This window comes from Athalia rosae, chromosome 6, assembly GCF_917208135.1.
Source record: "Athalia rosae chromosome 6, iyAthRosa1.1, whole genome shotgun sequence".
NCBI classification, from domain to species: Eukaryota; Metazoa; Arthropoda; class Insecta; order Hymenoptera; family Athaliidae; genus Athalia; species Athalia rosae.
Window position 1 is genome coordinate 4,521,157 of NC_064031.1, and position 26,013 is coordinate 4,547,169.

Here is a 26,013-nt window from a genome sequence, read left to right on the forward strand (position 1 = left end):
TGTAACTATTATGAACACCGTTACATGCTGTTAATTTTTTCATTTTTATTCTTTTGCCGAGTTATGTTGAGGATATTTCATTAATAAATATGCCATTTCACAGGTTGAAAGCCTCCTGAAGTGGCCAACTAAAAAATACCTCACAACATTATCCAAAATTATGAAACATTCCCAAGTTCTGAAAACCATAGCATCAGCAAAAGTTAATGTTATAGTATAAATGAGAAAAGATTATATGCTTACACCTTATGTTCGGATATATTTTATGTTTTCTTCGCAAGTTTATTGTTTAGCTGAGGATATCATGAAAGACAGGTGACGTATTTTCAGTATTCCCAACTCCACTAAAACTTGAGACCATTGAACAGACTCTCCCACATTATACATCACTTTCGTGTCTTATCTTATTGTATTAATTGATATGACAATAGGACAAAACATTCACCCTGAGATGGTTACAACACATGGTTATTTGGTGTCTGTGTTTTTTGCGTATGTCAATAATAGGTAATTAGACTTGTCTGGCTTATCTAGTCTGTTATTTCCATTTTCTTCAAATTCTGATTCACATATCTTAATTGTTATCAAAACAATCAATTCCCAAATTGAGCTGATAAACCAAATAATAATTGACTTGTGTACCATATACCTATAAAAGTCTGGCTTGAATACTTGTGCTTTGCATTTCTGAAAATTCACCAAGTTTAACATGCATTTATTCAGTAACAGTGTTAATTCAGATGATCACGTCTCTCGTAAGTTGATATCCTGATCAATTCTGATTGAATCTAATTTTGAACATTGCATACTATAATCTAATATGAAAATTATGAATTTTGTGAAAGACGTCCGTACATTTTTATGTGCAGCGGGTGATATGATACGTGAAGTCATGTTGGGACTGCTTGATGAGACTGAAAGAAAACGACAAGAGCATATCAAAGAATTAATCGCCACTGAGCAAGCATACATTGAAGATATGAGTCTTGTTCATGAGGTGACTATTATGTGCTGGATAAACATAAGGAAATTGTTCACTTGTAAACGTTCGCGTGTGTTTACAGGTATTTGAAAAGCCCTTACTCCAGAGTATGGTATTGACGGTGGATGAAGTTGAAAAGATTTTCGTCAATTGGCGGGATATTATTGTGTGCAATGATAATTTCTTAAGGTAATGAGAATATTCTCGACAAATCTTTAAAAATGATACAATAGTAATCCAATGTATCAGAGCATATATGCATACGACACATAACTTTAATTTTTAGAACTTTAAGAATACGACGAGATAACAGCGACGGAGGAATTATCAGAATGATCGGTGACATTTTATGCGAAAATGTAAGTATAGTAGGGAATACTTTCCATTGTAAGATTATTAGAATTGTTAAATGTAGAACATACTACTGATTCACAGATCCCAAGAATGTCAGCCTATGTTAGATTTTGTAGCTGTCAACTATCAGCTGCAACATACCTACAACAGCTTACTGAAAAGTCATCAGAATTTGTTGAGGTGGCCCTACAGTGTCAACAAGATCCAAGAACTAAGGGGATGCCATTAAGTTCATTCCTCATCAAACCTATGCAGAGGATAACAAAGTATCCACTTATCATCAATAAGGTTGGCAAATGATACTTGAAAAAAGAACTTTTATCAGTAATATTCCACCAATTGTTGCTCACCATAACATGCCTTCATGCAGATTCTCGAATACACACCCATCTCGCATCCTGACAGACAATACCTTCAAGAAGCATTGGCAAAAGCAGAAGAATTTTGTATACAGGTAAGAGTACTTCACATTTGAATAGAAATATTTTTCCGCACGATTATAGTGGTAGAGTGACTACCATGCGCATATTACAAGCTTCTGAGAGCAAACAATTTAAAACATATCCCCTCTCAATTGCTCAGTTCTTATCAGAATAACATTGTCTGAATCATTTCATTCGAGAAAAACAATTTAACTTATTGTCAATCACGTTTTGATGTCCAATAAATAATGGAATTTTATCAGTTTACGCTATCTGATTTATGTCTGGTTGAACGTCTAAATCATAAAGGGATGTCTTCCGATCTCTATGAATCATTGGTGCTTCTACAGAAATCTCATACGTAAATATTTTTGAATAATTGCAGGTAAATGAAGGAGTAAGAGAAAAAGAAAATAGCGATAGGCTGGAATGGTTACAAAAGCACGTTTCTTGCGATGGATTAGAAGAACAATTAATATTCAACTCGTTAACTAACTCTCTTGAACCTCGTAAATTTTTGCATCATGGAATATTACACAAAGTAAGTAGGCCGATTGGGATACGCAGTTATAAACTTTGCAAAGCTTCTCAATAAAAGTGATTTTGATGAACTCCTTTTGTCATAGGCTAAAAGTGGTAAAGGACTTGTGGGATTTCTCATGAACGATTTTATATTATTTGCTCAACCAACAAAGTCATTACCATCGGGACAGCAATTTTCATTCGAGAGAAATGCGAACCAAAAATTCAAATTATACAAAAAAGTGAGTATCCCAACGACTAGAAAATTATTCTTGATATTTAGCTGAAACTGTATAACATATTACATAGTAGCAATTTCAGTCGCCAATATGTTTCTGTTCATACAGCATGTACAACAAACAAAGTATCACATGTCCCATTTTAATTGAACCACTTTGATTACTCGAAAGAATGAGGTGGTACGGAAAAACTTTTAATACAAAAGTTATAAGTTTCAAAAACCAAGTTGATCTTGAAAAAATGGATGGCCTGAAGTTTTTTCCTCTTTTGAACCCCACGACTTTGGTATCGACAGTTTTTCCGGACGATCTCATCCTTGCGAATAATCAAAATGGTTCGATTAAAATAAGACACCCTGTATAACTATGAACATTCTATTCTAGCCCACATTTCTGAGTGAGCTCTCAGTGCTAACTGAGTCAGAGGTGAATGGAAATGATACATCGGACAACTCCAGAACCATCCGATTGAAGGACTCTAAGAGAATCACAGTTCTTTTAGCTCCATCTGCAAGTGAATGTACCCTTTGGACGAAACGAATAAGAGAGGCTAGAAAGGCGTTCATAGAGAACGAAAGAAATCATCTCCAACGTCAGCGATCGAGTGAGTATACTCCATGTCTTTTCTATCAATTTATACTTGATCTGTTAAAATATTATTATAAATTTGGAATTCAAGACACAAATTTTCAATAGGAGTTACATTATTCCCCTAAAGGATCGTCAAAAATATCCCTTCTCATCTTAACTATGCCCCAATGAAACAGTATCATGTGATTGTTTCGTGTTCTATCACAATATACATATGGAACATTCCGCGTCAAAACGAAGACGTTTCAACTTACTGGTCTCCGATTGCTTTCCAAATTTTTCTAAACATAGTTTTTCCTAACCAGAACGCACACCCATAATCATCATTGATTCAGAGCTCTCATCTTTGAATTATGCATTTAACAAAATCCATGGCCACGAGAATGCATCTTGAACATTTCAATTCCATCATCGAATTCCGATCATTCGTTTCAAAGATATGATGGAAAACGTGATTGCAGGTCAAGCAGTTCGAAATTTCATACTTCAGCGCGCCGCGCTCGAGCGCTCTGAATCTTGTTCATATCCTTGCCACTCCGCGGCGCACCGCTTGGCTAGTTTCTCGCAACAAAAAATGTTTAATTATTTCATTAGGCAAATTCACTCTGTAGGTAATTTGGTTGCAAGCCCCGGCTCACCCATGTAATGGAATAAATCTATGTTCCGCATGTTTCGATATCAGTTTTAGACACGTGCTCCGGTCGTAATGAACGCCGGCACGTCCGGACATTTAAAAAGAAATGTTATGGCTTTTTAATAGATGATGAGGTGTGAGATTTCTTTAGTTATTCTTTCTTGCACTATTGTTAGCAGGTGCCAGACGACCTGTCATCACCTGATAAAGATCTTGTTCGCACCTCATAAATCAACCCTTTGATCCTTCCGTACGGCGGCTTCCCTTTGTAATGATATTTCTGCGAAATTCTATGTAACCGTTTCAGAAAGTAAATATGTAAAACTTCAGCAGTTGAATAGGTAGGTAAGAGTACACTCAAGATAATAAATTCTGTCCCGATTGCCATGCTAAATCATAGGCATCAGTTCAGAATCAGAGACACCGAGTGTACAAAAAAAAAAAATCCAAATAAATTATTTTTTTCCGTGCATTGCATTATTATACATCATGAAAGGGTGACTGACAATTCATTCGGTCATTTTCGAACACTCGATAATTAACACAATTTATTATTTGACCTAAAATCATTAATATTCAAATTATATATCTTTGTATTGAAAACTTTGATTTTTCAGAACAATAAAAATTGAGATATCCCGATTGCCTCTAATATTAGCTTAATCCAGAAATAAAGTATTTTTAAAATTGATTACAAAACACTTTCTTGACGTATATTCACTTCAGGAACATCTTTGATTTTTCAATTTTTGTATCAATAAGACTACCTACATGAGAATACCATAGAAACCCCAATAAAAAAAATATTGATTTTTGACCCCAAAATCGAAATAACTCATAGGGGTACCCCTTTGGATTTTTTCGCGTTTTCGGTCAATGATGAATTATTTTTGAAATCGATTGCATGACACTTCTCTAACGTATTTTCGCCTCAGGAGCACGAATCCGTCAACTCAATTGAGCTACGAATTAATCCCATCGGCATCGTAATTTTTCCTCAGAATGAACTGTCATTGAGAAAACGAACATCAAAATTTTCATTTTTGTAAAACTCGTGAATTTCAAAAAATGCATAATTCAAAGATGAGAGCTCTGATCGAAAAATGCTCTTGGGTGTAGGATTTCATTTGGAAAACTGTATTTAAACAAATTTCGAAGGCAATAGGAGATTAATAAGTTGAAACGACTTTGTTTTAACGTGGAATGCCCCATATGCAACCTATAGGCTTCCAACACGAGAAGTGGTCATACGACCATAAAACAAGTAATACAGAATTCATTAAATCAAGGCTTTTATGTACTTACATGCTGAAAAATTAATGCGTAATATAGATCAAAGGTGCAGTTTGTCACACATATGGCATGTGTAAAAGGATCTAAGTTTAACGGTAATTGTCACACTCTATGAGTATGCTTCAGTACTGATCAACAATGATGTTGATGACCCTTGGCTTCACATTGTGCCAGCTTCGTCTTCAGTTCTATTCTGTTACAAGTATCTAGCAAACAAAGTCAGTGTATTTAATTAGCCCACTCAAAATAATAGGTAGTTGTATTGTCCGGATTCAAACATCAAGTTCGGTGGAAGTCGGGTTTTGTTTGTTGTCTAGTAATAAAGCTTCAAATTAAATGCATATTTTCCTATGATTCGTGAATGATGAATGAAAAGATCTGTGTGATTGAAGTAACATGTATAAGAACCTTATTCATTTCAGTTCGATTGAATTCTAATGATGTATTATATGTCTAGTTATGTCCACGATGCAAAATTTCTATTGCTAAAGCATTTAATAAAATGTTTATGTGTGTCAATGTCTGAGCAGAACAGGCGCAGTTCGCCGCATGTGGGCGCATCCTTGTAACTGTTCTCGAAGGGTCGAGTATCAAAACATTATCTGGTAAGACTTTCGTTAGAGATGTTAGGTGTGATGTCATTGATTTGTCGTGTGCCAGCTTTGCTTTTCGTTTGCTCTTCAAAAATGCATTGTTTTTTATAAATTGTATTCTAATATAGTTTTATCTTAATTATATCATCATTAATCAACGCTACACTAAATGCAGTATCATATAGTTATAGAGCTATGCCAAAATATGTGAGAAATTGTAGACCCTGGCGCCGCATTAGTATTCGTAATTATACTTTACACGATCCTCTAATTGGTTTTCCTTTTTGTTTTTTTTTAATTGTGTCTACAAAGTATCTCGAATTGCGAACTGAAAAACGATCACAGCTACGTGACTTGGAGATCATCATTGCATGATTTCTATCAACTAGGTATTCTTTATACTGAAGAAAAATTAACCAACTTGAAATTCAACTGATCCCAAAAATATTGAAGCTGCTTACTAATGATCTAATTCTGCATGCAGCATGTAATTAACTAGTGTGTCGCATGCTTGTAGTTCGCAGGAGACCCCCAAAGGGCCACCTACGACTAGTTGTCAGAGAAGCTGAAGATCTCTGTCTTAATAAATCAGGTAAAGTTATTGTGGACGCTACTAATACACAATTAGGCTTATCCGCTTGACCTGTAGTTTATCTTAATGAAGACTAGCACTTATAACTCCTTGTGTGATTAACAAAGCTATACACGATTTGCCAAAAAAAAATATCCTATCCATGAAGTATGATGATAGCATAGTTTTTTCAATTCCATTTCATATCATTCTCTAGAATGAAGAGTAAAAAGCCTGCCGATGTTGTCGAAATCAAGTCATGTTACTCCGACACAATTTGAGAACATTATTTCATCATACTTCGTGCGGGCTATTTTGTATACGATTAGTCCGTCTGTTAATTGCTGTTGTGTTATAAATCAGGAAAGTACAACACTTTTTGCAAAGTGGCCATGGGATCACAGGAAGAACGAACACAAGTTGTGACTGGAACAAACTGCCCGTTATGGGATACATCCATGCAGTTTCAAGTTAAGGATTTGCACGAGGATACATTATGTATAACTGTATTTGACAAGGGTTATTACAGCCCTGATGGTAAGACATTAAGCTTTTACTTCAAAGTTTTTTCGTTTTTAGTCAATGTAACTTAACGTGCCTTCTGTGCGAATTATTCGCGAAAAATGTGATGGAATATTTTTCAACAATGACTGACTAAAATTTTCGATTTAACTTCATCATTCAATTATATCAACAGAGTTTCTTGGACGTGCCGAAGTACGAGTATCAGATATAATAAGAGATAGCAGGGATTCTTGCGGACCGATTCAGAAAAGAATAAAACTACATGAAGTAGAAACGGGAGATGTAATATTAAAGTTAGATCTCCGCCTTTTCAATAATTATGCTTAAGGATACTTTGAGTAAATAAAGCCAGCTATGTTGGATTGTTGGAAATACATGGCATTATAGGGATAGTAATATATTGTTATGATAATAAATATAGTCTGTTTCACATGCAGCGCGTAATATTACGCGTTTAATGCCAGTATTGAATCTACGTACATACGTATGTCTGTAATGTTGAGTTTAAAATTGACTATTTGAAAAAATTTGTTAAAAAAAAACAAAGAATGGTTTTCAGAACTACAAATTTAGACATTCTACAAACTGATGTTGCTTTCAATGATTCGCCACATCAGATTATTGGTACTAATTAAATTCACCCCTCTTGATCGAGGAAGCTAATCTTATGGCTGCTGTTTTCAAATCACCCTCCCGAAGCATTCATCTGTTGTAAGTCCACATTAATTACACTTCATTATCATTTCATCACCCCATAATACTCTCTTGAATCGAATCCAGTATTCTTTGAACTGAGGAGATACTCTTGATAAGCTTTAATTTGAGATTTTTTCATATTTGATATATTCAAATAAATCGTTAAGTATAAATATATTATCTAACGCTAGCATGAGCATACATTTGTTGAATGTTGAATAAAGAAGACTAATTACATGTATACGTTCGTTGATGCCTGTATTGATTTGACGATTGCTTGAATTCGTTATTGTTGTATCCATATTGATAAACAAAAAATACTGAAATTCGTATACTTACTATTAAATACGATGAGATCTCTACGTATTCAGTATTCCAGTTCATCTACTATTATGAAGTTGTCCTATTGCACAAATTAAATTTGCACAAAACAGTCTAGTACAACAATCATTATAAGATTAATTAAGGAACGAGGATTTTAATTCTAATAAGATTAACACATTCCGAAATTGTCTCATGATTAAGATAAATGAGAAAATTTTCAATTCCAAATTAAACCAAAAATTATTGTCAATTTTATGTTTCCGAACTTATTTGTTGGGCGTATGCTCTGAGATTCAATATTTGAATCGATCCTGTACACTCAGCCTGTTTACCCTAGTATCTAATTGCAAGTATTTTATTTCATCGTATTTAAAAATGAGCGCAAGTAATATTGTCATGCCCATATCATCACATGTATCATATATTCTACGGTCGAAATTGAAATTAATAAACATAATCATGCAGACAATAATTATAGAATTAATAGCTTCAGTCATTAGGGGTTTCCACTGAAACGAAGAACTTCGTCGCGCGAAATACAATAAAAAATAACTGTATGATATCAAGCAGGTATATGATACTTATCAGTTTGTGAATACGTGATAAATACATTCATACATGCATTCACTGAAACGTACCTAATCGGTTCTACATTTATCGGCAATTTAATGTTCGGGCCAGAATAGTGTGGTTCTTCTTTCGACTTTGACTGAAGATACGTCTCGGTCCCAACTCGGTGGAACCCAAGCACTTTGGTTGTACATTTAAGCTTTTTGTTATCTTCATCAACATCCACATCAGATCCGCTTCTGTTCATTTAATGTCCGTGGATTATCAAAAAAGGTGCATTCAAATTTTTTCATTTTCCTGCAGGCTCTTCGTCTCATCCGACCTCGTCTTGTAATGCGCGCACTGTTCGGAGTAGTTTGGGCTGAAAAATAAATAGTAATAATCCATTCGTACACCGGATCCCGACGAAATATCTCTAGAATATCGTCAGAGAACAATTAGAAAAGATGTTACATATCAGTTGGGCCGTAATGGATAATTGTTTAAATTATATTTATAGAAACAAACCTCCCGAACCGTTCTCCATCTTCTATCGTGTCCGGCAATATTTGGTTCAACGTTTCTGGTAAACGAAGGGCCAGCACACCGGCCATTATTGCAGCGGTACCAAAGATAACAAATGGCAGTGAGTTCCAAACTACAGACTGCAATCAGTGAACACGTGGTAAATGCAGGAAACCGTATGAACGCTTATATGATACATCTATCAGTGTGTCTGAAAAATAGGCTTTCCTGATTCAAATTAAATTACCGAATAGTTAACATAGGGAGCTAAGATTGCGCCTATCGTCGCGTATGTAGCGCAAGCCCCGACGCCGGTATTCCTCAGTACAGTTGGATACTGTTCTGCCGCAAAGATGATGATCACATCGTATGCCGCTGTGATCGCAAACTTGCCTAGCATTGTCAAGAGTACCTTTGGCCAGATCATGTCTGTAAGCAGATTGACAAACACAAAAAAATTAACGATATAATTCACTCTTCAGCTAGATTATTTGTCATTCGATTTCTGACGTACGACTTGGAACGAATTGCGCGAGAAGTAAAACCACCCCGGCCAAAAACATGCATCCGCATAACATGATCTTTCTTCCCCACCTATCCATCGTAAAATATGGCAGCATGTGGCCAGGCAATTCCACGAGGGCTACGAGCGCAAAATTTAGATACAGGTCTCCACCCAGGTTGCCCGAGTTCCAAGACAGTCCGTAATATGCACTTGTGATTACGAACCTGAAAAAGATAAAAAAAAGAAAAAAGAGAATAGAAAAATACACGACTATCTTCCCTGAATTAATTTCTGCACCGATATGTGATGAATTTAACGCTCACCAATTAATGGAAAGTAAAATGGTCTTTCGTCTCAGATTTGGATACTTGAAAAGTTGAACTACCGACGTCTTTTCCGATTCAGATGGCTTGTTAATGGTACAAATCTCATTCAAGATATCGTCCAGATGATTATGGGATGATTTTATTCCATTTTCTGAAGAAGCTTTGAGGAGTATTTCTTTTGCTTCTTCCCTGCGGCCATTGGAAAAAAGCCATCGAGCAGATTCAGGAATCAACCTGGTAATAAACTTTAGAATAATATTGTGATAAGAATTAGAGATAATTGACGGAGTTTATTATCGGATCTAGTGCGAAATAAGACGAAACGAGTTTTGGCTTTTGCTTCGAAAAGATTTACTGGATATGAAAAGTTCTGCAATTTTTTGAGGGAGCTTTTTCCTTAATTTAATGAAGCTACTGAACATTCACGATTTTTAAACTCCTGCCGATCCAATTCACCCTGATTTATCCTGAAAATTAAGCATTTATTGACATCTATTCGAATTTATTTTACCACCAGTACGTGAGCAGTCCAAAGCTAGGAACGGCGAGAGCGGCCTGCAGAAATCTCCAATCCCTGATAAAGTAAGCAAACAAAGCAACCGAAATATATCCAAAGGAGTAAAATATCTGAATGCCAATGCCAGCCAGTAATCTTTTCTCTGAGACCAGCATTTCGAGCGCTGAAAAATAAGATCATAAAACAGATTATAAAATCCATAATTGAGTACATCTGTAGATTAAAAGCAACAAATTTTCACCGCTAACGACGGTTATGACGAGTAAGCCATTTTCAGTTGATGTCACGATAGACCTGAAGATCATAAATGAAAATATTTCTGGAGCCACAGAGGCTAGTAACGCTCCCGTAAGTTGAATCACTGCACACAAGCAAATGATTGGCTTTCGTCCATATCGGTCAGCTAATCCGCCGAAAACCATCGCTCCTGCCATCATTCCCACCACCAAAAGTGAGTCAGCCAAAGCTCTCAACCATGCTCTATTGCAAATTAAATTGAACTGAAACAGAAATGATTGAAATACAATTATAATGGGTTTCTAGGATCTCAACTAATTATTTTTAGACGCATATATCATCGGCACATGGGTATAGCTGTGAATATTGTTATTTGTATTGGAACTCTTCTACTGTCTGATATACACGACGAGATCGATCGTATAAGATTATCTGATCGCGTAACATGTGAGAAGTTTTAAGGCCGTTTGCATTAGATTTTTGACGAGTTTTATTTTACCTAATGCTGCTAACAACTAAAATTTCATTCAAGATCGTTCAAGCTAATAATTGCAACAAAATGATATCGCGTTTCCAATGAAAGTATTGAACATAATCAATACTTGATCGGACAAAACCGTTTTTTTTTTTTGCGTTACGTACAAAAAAGACTTTACAAATCGGCTGCAGAAAACCTGCACTTGGTCAATCGGAGTGATTTTTTTCTTTTATTATTTCATAGGCGGCTGATTTACTTACCTCCGACGTGATAGTATTCTTAAAAATAGATTTATCGTACAGAAATGAATCACATTTGACAACGGGTGCCCCTGTTGGGGATAATGACGGACGCACATCCTCGGTCTGATCCTGAATATCAAGATCATACATTTCACACTTAGACCAACTTTCGGTATCGTTATCCCACGGAAAGGCTGCAGCAGAAATGTTTGGTGGTAAATCGAACGTGGCATTTTCGGGGTTTTCCCCAGGACTCAAGCACCTGAAAGATGGTTGGGCTGCCAAAAATACTCCAGACATTGAATGGAAGGCAGCAAACATCGGAGGTATGCATAAAAGGAGGTAAATCCTTCTTTGATATCGCCCAAATCCTCCTACGGCCACGATCACATTGTCGAAAGACATCCTCGATCACTGCTTCAGCTTTATTATTTTATTCTGTACCATCCTCTTCCACCCCTATTCTCGCGATCAAAATCCACCGCGGTCACTGCTTTTTATCCTATTCGAAGCCTTCGGTATCTTTCTCTTTGAAAATATCCTAATGATCCACTCTTCTGTATCCCAAAACTATTTATGATAATCGAACATCGCATAAGCGTCGTGCGATGAGACTTAGATTGTAAAAGTTGTAGATATTCTTATATATGCTCGTAGGTGATAAATATAACTCAAATTTGAGTGCTTTTTGATTATTTAAAGGGATTAGAAAGTATAACATCACAAAATACGATAACAAACTTCTCAGATAAGATTGTCGCTATATGAATTTGAGCTATTCCTGTCAAACCGACCAGGTGGTAGTATAGCCATTCGAACATATCAAAAGAAATATTTGCTTGCTCATTAAAATTCTTAATCCTTACCGTCCCCACTGATCACGCTATGAGTGAAAATACGAAGCAGGTTCCGACAGAAATCAAATATACCGATGCGCATCGTGAAGTGGTGGATTTTTTTATCGGATCGTAATTTCTAATCTGCAGAGACTTAATTGCCTGTAATATATGAATATGAGCTCCCTTCCTCTTCCTTGCAGATAAGAAAATGCACTTGGTACGACATTTTCAGGATTGCTAATGCGAAACGAATTCTCTACCATCAGAAAAAAACTGGGGTCTGGCTGGCGTAGCGGTGTTCCTGCCATGTCTGCATGGAGTTGTTACCCGGTAATATGGTATGTAGAAGCCAATGTATCCGAATATGAGAAAACCTGTAAGCCCAGCATAACAGATTCGATGTGATAACGCTAGGCCCGGATCAGTGCGTTCTTCATCGTAATTATAAGAATCTGATATCAAAATTAGTTTCTCTTAATCATAATGCATGCCAGACTTTTGAGACCAGACTTTTGATAACTTCGATAACTAGAGATAGATAAATTGAGTTTATCATCACGGATTTTTGGCGTGAAAATACTCCAGAAACCAGATGTGTGAATGATTTGAAGAGAATTTCAGTTTCGGCTCCTGAGCGAAAGGAAGTTAATAGTGAAAACAAAAATGCTCTATCGAAGCCATGTTTAAAAAACGATGTATCGGTGCAAAGCACGTGCTGATAGTTCCGTCTGGTATCGTATTTTCCACTTTTCTATTCTCTGTGAACAGGAAATTTTGAAATCATAAAATCTCTAAGAAAATTGAAACGAAAACGAACGCAAAATGGCAAAACCATATACTATTCAAACGTCAGTATCTCAGATGAACATCGATTGGTATAACTTTTTATTTAATAGTTTTCAACAGGATTAACAACGTATACTATATATTTACATATGTATGATAATTATTTTCTCCACGGTTCGTACAAAATGCATCATTTTGATATCATATACATTTGATACCGTACGTGAAGGAGAAAATTTTTTTTATCACTCTCCAATGATTCTCTCTATAGCTTAATACTTCTGAATTCTATATCTCACGTTCAGCTGCATTTATTAAAAGCAGCAAAAGGAACCGAATGGAATACTAAAATACCATGGTCACGTACTTCAGATGATTATACATCATATACAAGAGATTTCCGCAGTACCAAATTTGTTAGCCATATTGCTTCCGATGGATTCGAACTAAGGCACTAAAGGCACCATAAGTATAACTAGGCGTACGTATTATTCTCGTGAAAACTATCGCCTAAACTGAATCACCGAGTCAACGTTGAACGCGCTAAAATTCTCTAGATCATTTTACGCTTCTAAAATATCGAATCAGAATATTAAATATCTCGGCCGCAAGCCGGTCAATATTTACCTATTTATTTGCGTTCTCCAATCAATGCCACTTAGAAATATAGAAAGGTGTCCGCACTTGAATGAGAACTGCCTTTTAATTCGTAGAAGGTGAACGACCAGTTAATGATCCCTACGTAAGAACTATCTTATCATATTGTATCGGAAGAAGTAGGATAAATTTTTATGTACATTTAATTTTTTTTCTTCGTCTTTTTGGTTTTTTTTTTTTTTTTGTGTACTTGTTTTTTGTTTTTATTTTCAAAAATGAACACATCAAGACAGCGTGCATCTTAATTGACCTCATTGCTCGTGTTGCTTGACCATTGCGGCAGTAGCACGTCAACCTGCCAATCGAACCACTCGTCCATTGTCAGTATATTAATATAACAATAACAATAATTTTCTATTCGTTTTTTTGAGCTGCTTCACTATAATTAAAGTCTAATAACGTCTGTTTAATTTCAAATGATTTGTCTCTGTGCCTGCAGATTATAATCATTTTGATCTTCATTCCTGTTCTTGCGGTGACGCGTGGCATATCTTCTGTACTTTTGGTACCATTTAACACAGATTGTCGATCCCCTGCGAATGTGCCGCGATGTTTCACATCAAACTTTACGCCTTCTGAGGTAAGCGAAAATTGGATTTTCCACTATGCAAGTCGCAAGCCTTTTTGTGGCGTAAAATGGGAGCTCCTGGTACCACCAAGAGGGCCATACTCCTAGCTCCATGGCACACGCGCACTCCATTGCAAAATACGGACCTGCAAATCAAAAACCAATCCCAAAATAAGATTATCATTCATGAAGCAAGGCAGCGTGAGAAAAAATTATCGAAAACGACGCGTCAATTGTTATACACGAACCTGAGAACGAGGTGGTCGTATCACCCTGTCAGAGACGCATATTCGTTGGACAACCATGATTCAGTCTGTATTCGACGTAAAGCATTCCTGTATTGTGCCAATAGTAGAGAGCAGCAACGACCAATGCGTGCCACCACTGATGAGAAGAACCAACGTAGTCCACGGACCCTGAAATTAATTAAAAAAAAAGTTAACAAAAAATAATTGACCACGATCGAGTCAACTCGAGTCGGTACTTTTGGTGACTGAATCTCGATGTTTTTAATTACCGGGGAAAAATCGCTCCGGTATCCGGCTCATGTATATGAAAAAGGCGCCGCCGCTTATGGCGTACATTCCTAAAACTCTAGGAAGCAGCATCGCAACCATGGGATTTTCCATCCCTCCCATAGCGATACTCCAATGAAGAGTCGGTAACACCCCATAAGCTGCCCAGGCAACGAAAACTAAGAGCTTTACGTTCCCGTTTACGTTGAATCTTGGGACTTGAAGGAGCATAGCGACTACAAATATTAACAGCACAGTAATGAGGTAGAATTGCTGCAATTCCTGCGAAACAAATTTAGGGGGTGAAGATGTCAGATGTGATTACAGTTATCGTTCAATTACCTCCGGATATCGTTTGAACACTGACCTTATGACACCAAAAGGCGTAGTAAACTCCTGACATGTAAATTGCCAGCAAGCTCAAAGCGATTCCAAATAAATCGAAGGAGAGGAAACACCAGTAATCTTTCTCACTCCGACAAGAAAACGTGTGATACATGGAAGACAAGATCATGCATGCCTGCAGGTGTAAAAATTGATCAATAATCTTGCACATCGTTCTATTATTTATTTAAAACGAATCTTTTTTTTTTTTACCTGAAAACAGACTAGCAGAAGAGCTACAATAACTTTATCGCCAAAAGGGGCGTGGATATTGAGCAAACATAAATCGTAAAGCGTTAATCCAAGGAAAAGCATCCAGCCAAATATGTGGCTCCATATATTGATCGTTTCATTCGTCCACCAAAAAATGCTGCAAAACGAAAAAGGAAAGAAAAAGGAAATCAGTATAAACCACTCGTGCGTAATACCCGAACATGTTGTTCTTATATACGTAGAATTATATGAGTACTGGAAGACCACGCAGCAGTTTCTCAGGGTCAGCGAGAACCATTAAGGTCGAAAAATTTGAAGGCTTGAAAGTTCAAGGAAGTTCTAAAAGGCCTGCGTGAAAAAGGGGACTAACCTTTCAAGGCATAACTTGGTGGTCAAAAACCCCCGATATCCGTGTAGGATAAACGGATTGAACTGTAGATATTCAGGTGCTTCAGCGAACGGAAGTAGCCTCCGCATTTTTTCTTCATCTTGGAGTGTCGATTCGTCTTTGATCGATGCAGAATCGGCCGATTTTTCGTTATCCTTCGTCTGTAACAGGTTTTACATTATAGTACGGAAACATTATACGTATGGTAAAGATGTTATTTCGAGGAATAGAAAAACTCGGTTTGAGGAAGTGTGCAATTTCGATGAAGTATGTCAGAGCGGACGATGACGAGGAAATTTTTATTGCCGATATTCGAGATAGAGAGAATATTATAAACTATCTAAGGCGAATGGACTTCAAACGAAAACATATAAAAATAATGCATCATTCATGCGGGCATCAACTCCCGAATTTTAAACTGACTGATTTTTTTTTAAGGTATTATTGCAGCTTCCTCTGGTTTTCTACATCTTTGGCCAGTTGAACGAAAATTCTTCAGCTAGTATGATTACACATATACATTTGTATCAAGCATAACCAGAAGTGATTTTAGAGCAAACACGTATAAGATGTATCATTAACGTACATACATATGCTATGAATCCGTAAACAGCAACGTACCCATGCATATGGTATACACGTGCTTTTCTTCATTATGTAAACTCAATTCAAACTTATATGCTAACGTTTCATTGTTTTCTTCAAAGCGACGAATTTTTGTATAATCAATTTTTCGAATAAATGGAGTCAACGTTCCGAATAAAATCGTTCTAAATTATAATAATTCAATCGTTCAATGGCAGATAAAAGTTAGCGATAACCATGTAGCTAAAATTTGTCCGCTGAAAATATTCAAATCATGATATTGAATTTGACAATCAGAGATCCCATATACGTAAAGATCAGAGTGGATAATCGTGGGATATAATGTCTGCGTAGACACTATGGTGGCAATTCGTAGTCAAATTTAATCGATATATTCCTTATAAATTTTCTCAACCAATGACGCCTGGATGGTATGTTGTCTGAACTTTCTTTTGCCTTGGCTGTAATTAGTTACGACACTAAATTTTGAAAATGTTGAACGATGGCGAGGTTCTTTCTACGATACATGGACGTAATATATTATATACACATTTTGTGTAACTGTTATATAGGCGTGTAATTCAGATACACGTATACCGTGTTTATTCATGATTCGCCGGTGCACTTAGCATAACGAGATTTCATACCACTACAGAGGATAAAACGAGAAATCGATATATGTACTACATATGACTCTATATTGCGTGATTGGCGAGTCACGGAAGTCGAGCATTATATCCATATATATATGTACATACACGTACCGGTCATATGTGTTATATGCAGTGCATGCTTACGTAAATCATATAATTAATATCTACAAATTACGAACAATGAAACAGAGCAGGGAATCATCATAGTCACGTCAATATCGGTACATACACGTACGAATTACGATTCAAAATTTTATTCTACCAAAAAAATTGCAAAAGACTGGAGAGCGTGGATGCGTTATTGCCGAGGCTGTTGCATTTTGAAACGACTTTGAGATGTTTTCAGAACCGTTACGAAGGTCAAGAATAAAACGACAAACGTTATTACTTTATTTGATTTCTCTGCAGCTCGACCATAAGTAGGCCGCAAAGTGTATTATACTGTAGAGCTATATATAATCGCGATGTCTTGAACTTACAAGTTAAACTCTACACACAATCGCGCTGCAGGTACAAATATATATATATATATGTGCATATAAAATCGTGACTGGGGTAAAATATAATAGCAAATTTCAATCCACCACCTGACATCTGCAGCGGTCATCTGCCGCAGTGTACTTTCAATGCCTGCACGAGATAAAATTTTACTATCTCAACGGAAATGTAATTACACAGGGAAAAAATTATTACAAAAGGAGATCGAATCCTCTTTACCGCAACTGCGACAGACGAGAATAGATTATCAGAAAACGACATTTTTTTTTTTTTCAAACTAGAAGCGTTAACGCGTCAGCGTAATTCATATGCGTGATTTAAGACGCGTCAAAATACCGGATATTCTAATAGTCACACGACCTGTGGCCCTCATTACACGTCGATACACATACTTGTATTATGTATCTGTGCGACCGAAGCTAAAAAATTTGTTTTTCCACAGGTCCGAATTGTACGGAGATTTTCGCCACCGCAACCGGTTGTGCATGATAGACGATACGTTAAAAAGACAAAAAGTGAGAAGGAAAGGCCGAAGAGGAGGAGATCAGTTACCTTTTCACGGTAGACGACATCAAAAATAAAATACGAAAGAGAAAAAGAGGACAGTAGGTCACAACGGGACTAGCCTTTCAATCGAGGCAATGGACGACATCCAGCGGGCTTCGAGTCTTACGTGGGTTGAGTAAACACAAATCGGAGTAACTATAACTCGTGACTTTTCATTACAACAATAATTGCAAGTTCTCTTCGGAATTCATCTGAAAGTCGCATCATTTCTCATACGTTGTCATCGAACGCTGAATTCTAAGGATATTGTTTCGATACCATAGCGCATCTCGACAGAAACTCACGTCGAGTCGTTTTGCGTCCGATACGCTTTCTTGTCGAGGTAACGTTTCTCCTGGGAATTTCTCGGTTTTTTTTTATCGCATGTACATCCATGAGCTCACCGGAAGTTAACACTGCACAGGTCAACACATGTGTGAGGCAAATGGGATTCGAAGAATCCTCAATTTTTATGACAACATCCTGCAGGACTGTCCGAGAAATTCGATATGGTATGCATGTACTTATGTGCGTCCATATCGTATAATAAAGAATTTCCGGATTACAATAATCTCATTGTCTGTCAAACACATGTGTCCATAAATAGTTGGCCTTATTGTTAGTTTGAAAGTAAAAACTTCGGATTCCAACGCTGTGAATTCGGTGGAAATTATTCAGTTAATTAAATATTTGTCGGATTGACCTCGACATCGAGATCTCCATTTCAACAACGTAAACCTACATAGCCACAAATTCCTGACGTAATTTGGTAACCCTCAAGACCATCGTAATATTATTATTACACGTGCTTATTTTTCTCAAGTTATAAGATTTGCATTCGCATCATTAAGTTTTCCACTGCCTGATATGCAAGTTGCATATCTGCAAATTTGACTACTGTCCAAAACATCCTCTGACAATAAGTGAAAAAATTCGAAGGATGTGGTGCCCTGTTCCAACTGCTGTGACCTAAATCGTGGCGAATTTGGGTCACAATTATTCCGACCAACTCACCTGAGAAACGAGGGGTTGTGCGGCTTCCTGCTGAACCTTGGCTCCAGGTCTTTCCCGCGCTGTACCGCAGGCCACATGACCGTTGCAACTCACCGCTTTTACATGCTTGTCACATTCCTCTACTCCTGCCAGTAGTTTCATCATTGGAACTACTTTTACCCTGTTAAACACCTGGAATAAAATTTAATAAATGAGAATAGAAATAAAAATTACCGACGATTACTGTATACAGAAATGGGTAATCACGCGACCGCGACTCGATATCTGGAAAGTTTTCGTTGAAGCAGCTAATTTATTTCTAATTTCAGGTCAAAGTTAATTTGCAATTTTTATAACAACCGAGTATAGCTGAATGTTCTTCCTTTTTATCTATCCTTGCCGTGGAAATTATCACTTTGCGGATAGAATATGATGCCCGCTTGACGTTCGCGGTGTACAATTATTTTGTCTAGATATTCGGGTTTTGTGTTCTCACATTGCATATCACGAAACCAGAAGAAGTTTTTTTCTCAACATATCCTCAGGTATCCGGTGTCAGAGATAGTCATAATTAAACAACCAAGAAAAAAAAGTCTCCCTAACGTTCACCGTATTTATTAATCACATATATAGGCGAACGTGGGGCAATATGGGGTAGCAGGGCGGAATGGGGTACCCCCAAAAATTTATTAAAAACCATCCAAAATTACATCAATCATATATCATTCTGGATAGAAATTTTTTTTTTTCTCTCATGATTTCCTCAAGTACCCCGTTTTGTCCCGCCTTCTCCTATATGTAATGTGTAATACGATGAAATCTTACATACAGTTTTTTCTCAGGATTCAGCTGCAATGGGTGGATTTTGTCGCTGTATCTGCGTAATACGTATGCAATGTATTATATATGCGCACGTAAAAAAAATCAAATTTCACACACTCTTTTCAGTCCTCTTGAACTACACAAACTTTGGTCATAATATATGATATTCGAATAGAAAGTGAAAAACGACATGAAAAAGTTGATCCATGCAAAACAAAAAAGACAAAAAAAAATATCACCGAAACTAGTCGTCAGTTCATCAATCACATCCACATGGGGGTTTCGTTTAAGACTATCGTATTTAGTCTGATTCGATAATTATTCTGTGAATGTTTCTCGTTTAACTGCAGTGTAACAGAGTGGCCTACATGCTTCTCTGCGCGAGACGAGACGCGACGAAAGAAAGATCTGCAGTTTACACATGCGAGAATATGGAGGGAAATACTTTATGGTAAAGAAAGAGCTGACGAAGATCACCGTATACCGCCTCCAGGGGCTCCAGGTTTACTCTCTCCGTACACCTTCGAGGCAATCTCTCGTCGTTCTAATCGGCGAGAAAGTTGGATGAACTGTTCGTCGTGGAGCGGTGGACCAATGCTTAATAGAGATACCTCCCATCGCAGATGTTTAAAATTCGCACTATTATAACAGCTTTCGTCGATGGACGGAAATTTTTTTCAAAAATCAATCGACCAAGTTATCCACACGGATATAGGTAATCGATAAACCGGACGCTGTACAGCGTTACTCACGATAAAACAATTATTTATTTACTAATTTGGTGCGGCGAAGGTGATGTTTTACTTTTCAGCGAATTCCTCACATCTGACAATGAAATCGTGTGTATGAAAAATTCAACTTCATTTCATACACCGCTTCGAACACTTCCGTGTTTCAGGTATACGTAAACTCGCATCGTGTTGTATAATATGATTGAAGGTACAGAAAGAAATATCAACTCACACACCGTGTATCGTTGTATACGGTCACGCGATGACCGATTTATATTTCATCTATTTCTTATCTACTTATACGTATAGACACGCGCAGATCGCGAGGGGGCCCCGAATTTCGTGGGGTAATTGAACTCGAATGAAACGATATGTATGTTTGAGTTGTACGTAGATATACAGCTACATCGGTACGGAGCGGTTCACAATGAAGATATAATCAAGTTATTAAACGTGTAATCATCGCGTCAAGAGTTCTTCAATATCTATCCATTATGATAAATTTAAACAACGAATGAAGAGCATCTACGTTCAGGTTTCGTTGAGCAGATATTAGCACGTCGGTCTGTTCTGCCCAGCTTTCTTTTCAATGTATACGAAAGTCTCGCGAGATAATTAGTGTAGATGAGCCGGCCAAAATAATACGTTGCAGTTGGCAGGATTACGAAAAAATGAAAACCAAAAAGACGTATGAAAAAATGATTGGCTCGCGGTGAGCCTGCTGTAGATTTATTCATGTTATTCTTCTCCTCAATAATACTTATGTATAAACATTATCATTCATTCATTATTATTATAAATCGCGTCACACGGTAATTACAAGTCACGTAGTCGGTCAGATTTTCCTCCCTGACCAGAGGACCCATGAGCGCAACTTTCGCTCATGGGTCCTTTGTTCGCACGGTGTTTATTTTTTCAACGTTTCAAACAACGATACACATCCATGTGGCAATTCTAATTGATGTCGTGGAGGCGAACACCCGGTTAAGTGGTGAATATCGATCGACGCAACTGCATATTCGAGAAAAAAAAATGCAATGGCATAACGGAAACTGCACGTGAGATATTCGAAACTTGTGAATATTTTAAATTTTCGTGCAGATCATGTCGTACCGTAAGAACGTACAGGGATAGAGTATGAGACTTTCTATTTCTCCAAGATTACATTCCTACACATGCCTACATCGACCGAATCCGTAGGATGAAGAAAAAAATTCTTTTGTTAAGAGAAAGAAGAAAATTTTTATTCTCCATATTTCTAGTATACATCAGCGGTTTTTGCAATTATGCGTTCATTGCGCAGGATCAGAAGATCGGTAATTAAGTAGAATTACGTATACTATGTATAATAACAGTTACGAAATATGAATTTTCTAAACCGTGAGTAAGGATTAACTTATATGTTTAAAAATTTCCAAAAAATCGAATCAACCACTTTTTGAAACGAAATGATAAAAATCACTCATATTTTCAATTGATTACAGTTTTTTAATGACCTACCTTAAAATTGGCGGTGGGTAGTAATCGGATAAATATGAGGTAGTAAAGTGTCACAGTAGGTAAACAGCAGCAGCAGGTGGTGTCAGAAGCAGATAAAGAGCTCTTGCATGGCAAAACGAAATCAGTGAATCCAGCAACAGCTACCGGCTCAGTTGGCCGAACGGAGAGGACTGAGTTGACCGGAACACCCGGGGAGTCCACCGTATCAAGAGTTTTACCTATACAAATGCGTGAGTGTATACGAGGTATTGTGTATGTATGTATATATAAAGGTAGATGGAACGGCGTTCATTGAATCGCTAGCACGAGGTAGGGAGGAAATCTAGAGAGCCGCACTGCGCCACGACGATATGTCCTCGTGTCCTAGACACACAGGGCATCCCCCGTCGCCGCTAACGATTACCAAACCACCCACTCTGCACCCCTACGTTCCACCCGAACCCCCACTTCATGTCCCATTTCCGGATGCCGCGATTTTAAACCGGTCGCAAGCTCGAATAATTGCCGAATTTTTCGGAATATTTCCTCTCCCATTCACCACCAAGGTAGCTACGGTGATATCATTCAATCGATGAAGCTACCGCAATTTTTTTCAGTGTTCAGGAGGAATAAACTGGTTTTTCGAATGATCGTTTGTAGTTCCAGAACTTCTCTTCCTTCCTCCACTATTTTCGGTCTCGTTCAAAAACCGTATTCCAAATTCAGCAATTTCCTCGTCTCGTGGGATCAATGTTTTATCTGATACCATTTAATTTATTCGCTGTATTTATTTTACGCCATTAAAATCGATGCCTAGTCAACGTCTAGGTCTTGTTTGAAAAGAAAAAGAAATCATATCATAATAACTGCTAGAAAAAATTGAGTAAATTTTATTTATTTATTTTTCTTCCGATTTGAATATCAAGTATCGATTGAGATCTTTCAATAAATTCTATATTAGACGCAAGCACCATGAAGTCCTTCCGCATTTAAATAATATTGGCATACACGTATAGCATATTAATATGACATGTTATACGTATTACGTATTCGAACTGATAAGTTTGACTTAAGTTCAAACAAAAAAATTATAGAAAATATTAACTTATTACCACGTGTAGATGTGATAACGAGATCGCGTTCTTTCTACCGAGTGGCTTATTTGAAGAATTACGGTGAAATATCTAATTACATTCTTCAAACAGTCCTATAGTTCATACTTTGGTTGTTTTTGCTCACAATTAGTTATTTTTTATTGTAATAATCAATAAATTCGAAAAAAAATTGAATCAAGCAAAATCACGAATAAATTGTAATGTCGTAAGATTTTTATTGACGGTAGCAACAAGCTTTTGTCGAGAAATGAATTGATATTCATTTCAATAACTAGAATTTTTGAAAATGGTAGAGTTGATGAGAAAAAAAAAGCGATATCTGTTTTATTTCGCCAAATTTTTAGCTGCTTATGAACGTTCAAAATCGTGCACTCTGTAGACAAGATTGTTGTTGAATTAGAAATTTGATTATTATTATTATTGTTATTATTATCATCGTTATCGGTGCCACTACTATCATTATTGTTGTGATACCATCATGATTTTAATTTGAAATTTTTATTTTGTATGATATTTTGTATAATAATGCTGCATAACTAATGTAAGAGATAGAATTCACCAATTCATTCTTAATTCCGTTACAACGATAACACACACGATTAAAAATTACAGGTATTGCATATATGCATATGTATATTATGTATCGTAAACAACGTATACATTTGAAATTTTTTTGTCGGTCAATTAATTATGCGGATGCGCATAATTATGATGATATGATAAGATAATGCAAGGAGTGAAGGAAGCTACAGGAATTTGATATAATTTCATTCCGCGCATCAGATTATTTTTTTTTTTTTCCCTTTTGTTGTTGCCCCGAATGATATATCCTTATAGCGATTCAAAAAGCTTATATTTTATACATAAATATCATCAATAATTAATTAATTTTTAGCTCATCTATCCAAAACTTCGATCAATATAGTAGCGCAGGAATTACGTATCAATTTGGTGTTCTTATCTTAACTCGTATTTCCCTTAGTTCGCCTCCTCCACTTTCATTATATTACTCATGATGATCACGATGACAACATATTAAAAATGATTATCTATCAGCTATATGAAGTTACAACTAATTATCGTCGATATTTATTCATGTTTCGTGTACACCACGAAGTGCGTATTATATACCTTATTTTATTTGTTCATTGTTTTATTTTTCTCATTCGTCCGAAATTGGAATGGTGCTTTACATTATTGTACGACATGCATTGATTAATATCAATAACAATCATAGTGATAATGAAATATTCGAATAATGAAGTTGAAAAGAATCGGTACGCTCGATTGTTATGTTAAATTTATTGCATATAAAGTGACAATGTTTTTTGTTTTTCAATCTACACGAGAAGTCTTACTGAAATTGTTTTGCTTTTGTGTTATTGGTAATAATAATAATAATTAAAATAATTAAAATAATTAATAATAATTAATAATAATAATTAAAATTAATAATAATTAATTAATTAATAATAATGATAACACATTAATATGTATTTTAATTTGGGTATTTTTGATGTTCTTCTGACTTCAATTTTTATTTGACGTAAATTTTTTTTCACGTCATTTTATTTAGTCATTTGGGGCTATATCATCCAAGATAAAAATTTGAATAACTAGACTGCCGTTCGTTTTTCACATTTTCTTTATTAATTTTTAATTTTCTTCAATTCCGTAATTCTGAATTTCCCCAAGTTCATTTCATTAAGTGCTTTACTATGATCGACCGATTCAGATGGCATAGATCGGTGCACTGACGATGCATACCATCCTGCATTCCAACAATTAATGAAGGAAAAGATCCCATTATTAATAATCCATTGAAAACAAAAATTTCTTCTCAAACTATATTAACCCTCTCAGCTCAAGAACCCGCTCACCAACTTGTGTCAACTTTAAGATACCCTAGCATCAAAGTAATAATCAGATTTTATCATCCCGACGCCATTTCGAGTAATGTGGGCATGTATGTGTTCGGATTGTGTATTTACTAAATCTTATAACAACGTGAAGAGCGAATAAGAATATTGGTAAAAAAAAGTCATGAGTGTTATTTCACGCAACGCCAATATTCGAATAGGCTTATGGCTCAGTAACGCACGCATAGTAAAGCGTACGAACGAAGGTTTTCTAAATGAGCATTTTGTTAGTTGATATTAATTAAGTTAAAAAAATGAAAAAAAAAACAATTTTTTCGCCCGATAATATGTGATAAAAGAAGGAAAAACTTCAGATGAATTATTCATAATAAGAATTAAGATCCTTTACAACCACATTACGTATATAGTATATATATATATATACATATATATGAATGTGTATCGTAAAATACAAAGTTGGAGAATATTTGACAATGTAAGTTATAATTACACCTAATTCACTATACATACATTCTGCATTACATTATATATTCCTTTATCTAGTAAAACCTGGGAATATTAAAAACCATAAAATATTTCTATTGCAGATGAAAGGGTTACTCGTTTAAACAGAAAAACTTTTTTTGAAGACAGCAATGTGGAAAAAAAACACCAGAAAAACTATAAGTAAAAATGAACGTGGAAAAAAGATAATCACCTCTATGACGAGAGAATTTGTGATTACGCTATGTATTCATAGGAAAAAAATTCACTATAAAAGGTGAAATGAGAAAAAGGAAAACAACGAATTAAAGTTTTATTGAGAGGATAATAACGCGACCACAACTTCTTCGTCTTAATGAATACCAGCGTTTAAGTCATACAATATTTCTTAATTTTTTCCGATCTCCAATTGAATGCAACGGTACAAGTATCAAAATTTATCGAATCCTCAACGATGAGAGGTAGTTGCATATGTATACGAAAAAAGAATTCAAAGCTAATAATGGCGTATTGCATTTGCTAGTTGTTGGAAATTTTACTTTTGATGAAACAAGTTTCGAATTCGACCACAGTACTGAGATGTGTTCAAACGCTGCAACCGGCCAGTATAATAAACCGTTAATCCGTTATACTAGGAGTCGTTATGGCAGTTCGAATCAATGATACTAGCTAAAATACACGTACACAAATATACACGTACATAAATATACACGTACGTACATTTATAATACGATGATACGCGACACATGGACT

At 36.1% G+C, this 26,013-nt stretch overlaps 3 protein-coding genes and 1 long non-coding RNA gene across 26 annotated transcripts in view; 2 read left to right on the forward strand and 2 right to left on the reverse strand.

The window, feature by feature from the left end:
• LOC105687875 (intersectin-1) overlaps positions 1–7,996 on the forward strand; it is a 44,789-nt gene extending 36,793 nt beyond the window's left edge. For 20 of the 21 annotated variants that reach the window (XM_048657008.1, XM_048657011.1, XM_048657014.1 and 17 more), the window contains 11 exons: positions 870–997; positions 1,065–1,171; positions 1,269–1,341; positions 1,418–1,624; positions 1,707–1,790; positions 2,144–2,299; positions 2,385–2,522; positions 2,904–3,123; positions 5,568–5,642; positions 6,565–6,738; positions 6,899–7,996. In XM_048657008.1, coding sequence (XP_048512965.1) covers positions 870–997; positions 1,065–1,171; positions 1,269–1,341; positions 1,418–1,624; positions 1,707–1,790; positions 2,144–2,299; positions 2,385–2,522; positions 2,904–3,123; positions 5,568–5,642; positions 6,565–6,738; positions 6,899–7,053 — 1,517 coding nt within the window. In that variant the 3' untranslated portion in view covers positions 7,054–7,996. Of the gene's footprint in view, positions 1–869; positions 998–1,064; positions 1,172–1,268; positions 1,342–1,417; positions 1,625–1,706; positions 1,791–2,143; positions 2,300–2,384; positions 2,523–2,903; positions 3,124–5,567; positions 5,643–6,147; positions 6,223–6,564; positions 6,739–6,898 lie in introns of all 21 variants that reach the window. The other variant, XM_048657009.1, reaches the window with a different exon arrangement.
• A 153-nt stretch (positions 7,997–8,149) lies between these two features.
• On the reverse strand, positions 8,150–11,750 carry LOC105687852 (organic cation transporter protein-like). Its single transcript, XM_048657030.1, has 8 exons — positions 11,144–11,750; positions 10,410–10,668; positions 10,163–10,331; positions 9,649–9,885; positions 9,335–9,549; positions 9,068–9,249; positions 8,824–8,960; positions 8,150–8,677 (listed from the first exon to the last, which is right to left on the reverse strand). Exons 1-8 carry the CDS (start codon positions 11,528–11,530, stop codon positions 8,596–8,598), a joined length of 1,668 nt encoding a protein of 555 aa, XP_048512987.1. The 5' UTR covers positions 11,531–11,750; the 3' UTR covers positions 8,150–8,595.
• A 1,782-nt stretch (positions 11,751–13,532) lies between these two features.
• LOC105687864 (progestin and adipoQ receptor family member 3) lies at positions 13,533–25,959 on the reverse strand. Of its 2 annotated transcripts, none has more exons than XM_012403776.3 (8): positions 21,804–25,959; positions 18,772–18,942; positions 15,458–15,636; positions 15,088–15,244; positions 14,858–15,010; positions 14,493–14,772; positions 14,224–14,391; positions 13,533–14,121 (listed from the first exon to the last, which is right to left on the reverse strand). In XM_012403776.3, exons 2-7 carry the CDS (start codon positions 18,913–18,915, stop codon positions 14,252–14,254), a joined length of 1,053 nt encoding a protein of 350 aa, XP_012259199.2. In that variant the 5' UTR covers positions 18,916–18,942; positions 21,804–25,959; the 3' UTR covers positions 13,533–14,121; positions 14,224–14,251. The 2 variants fall into 2 exon arrangements, with proteins under 2 accessions (XP_012259199.2, XP_048512988.1); XM_048657031.1 differs by lacking the exon at positions 21,804–25,959 and adding an exon at positions 19,580–19,876.
• LOC125501390 lies at positions 13,851–20,168 on the forward strand. Of its 2 annotated transcripts, XR_007278949.1 has the most exons (4): positions 13,851–13,987; positions 17,654–17,884; positions 19,593–19,638; positions 19,923–20,168. It is a non-coding gene; the product is annotated as an uncharacterized LOC125501390 (long non-coding RNA). The 2 variants fall into 2 exon arrangements; XR_007278950.1 differs by lacking the exon at positions 19,593–19,638.
• Positions 25,960–26,013: the final 54 nt, after the last annotated feature.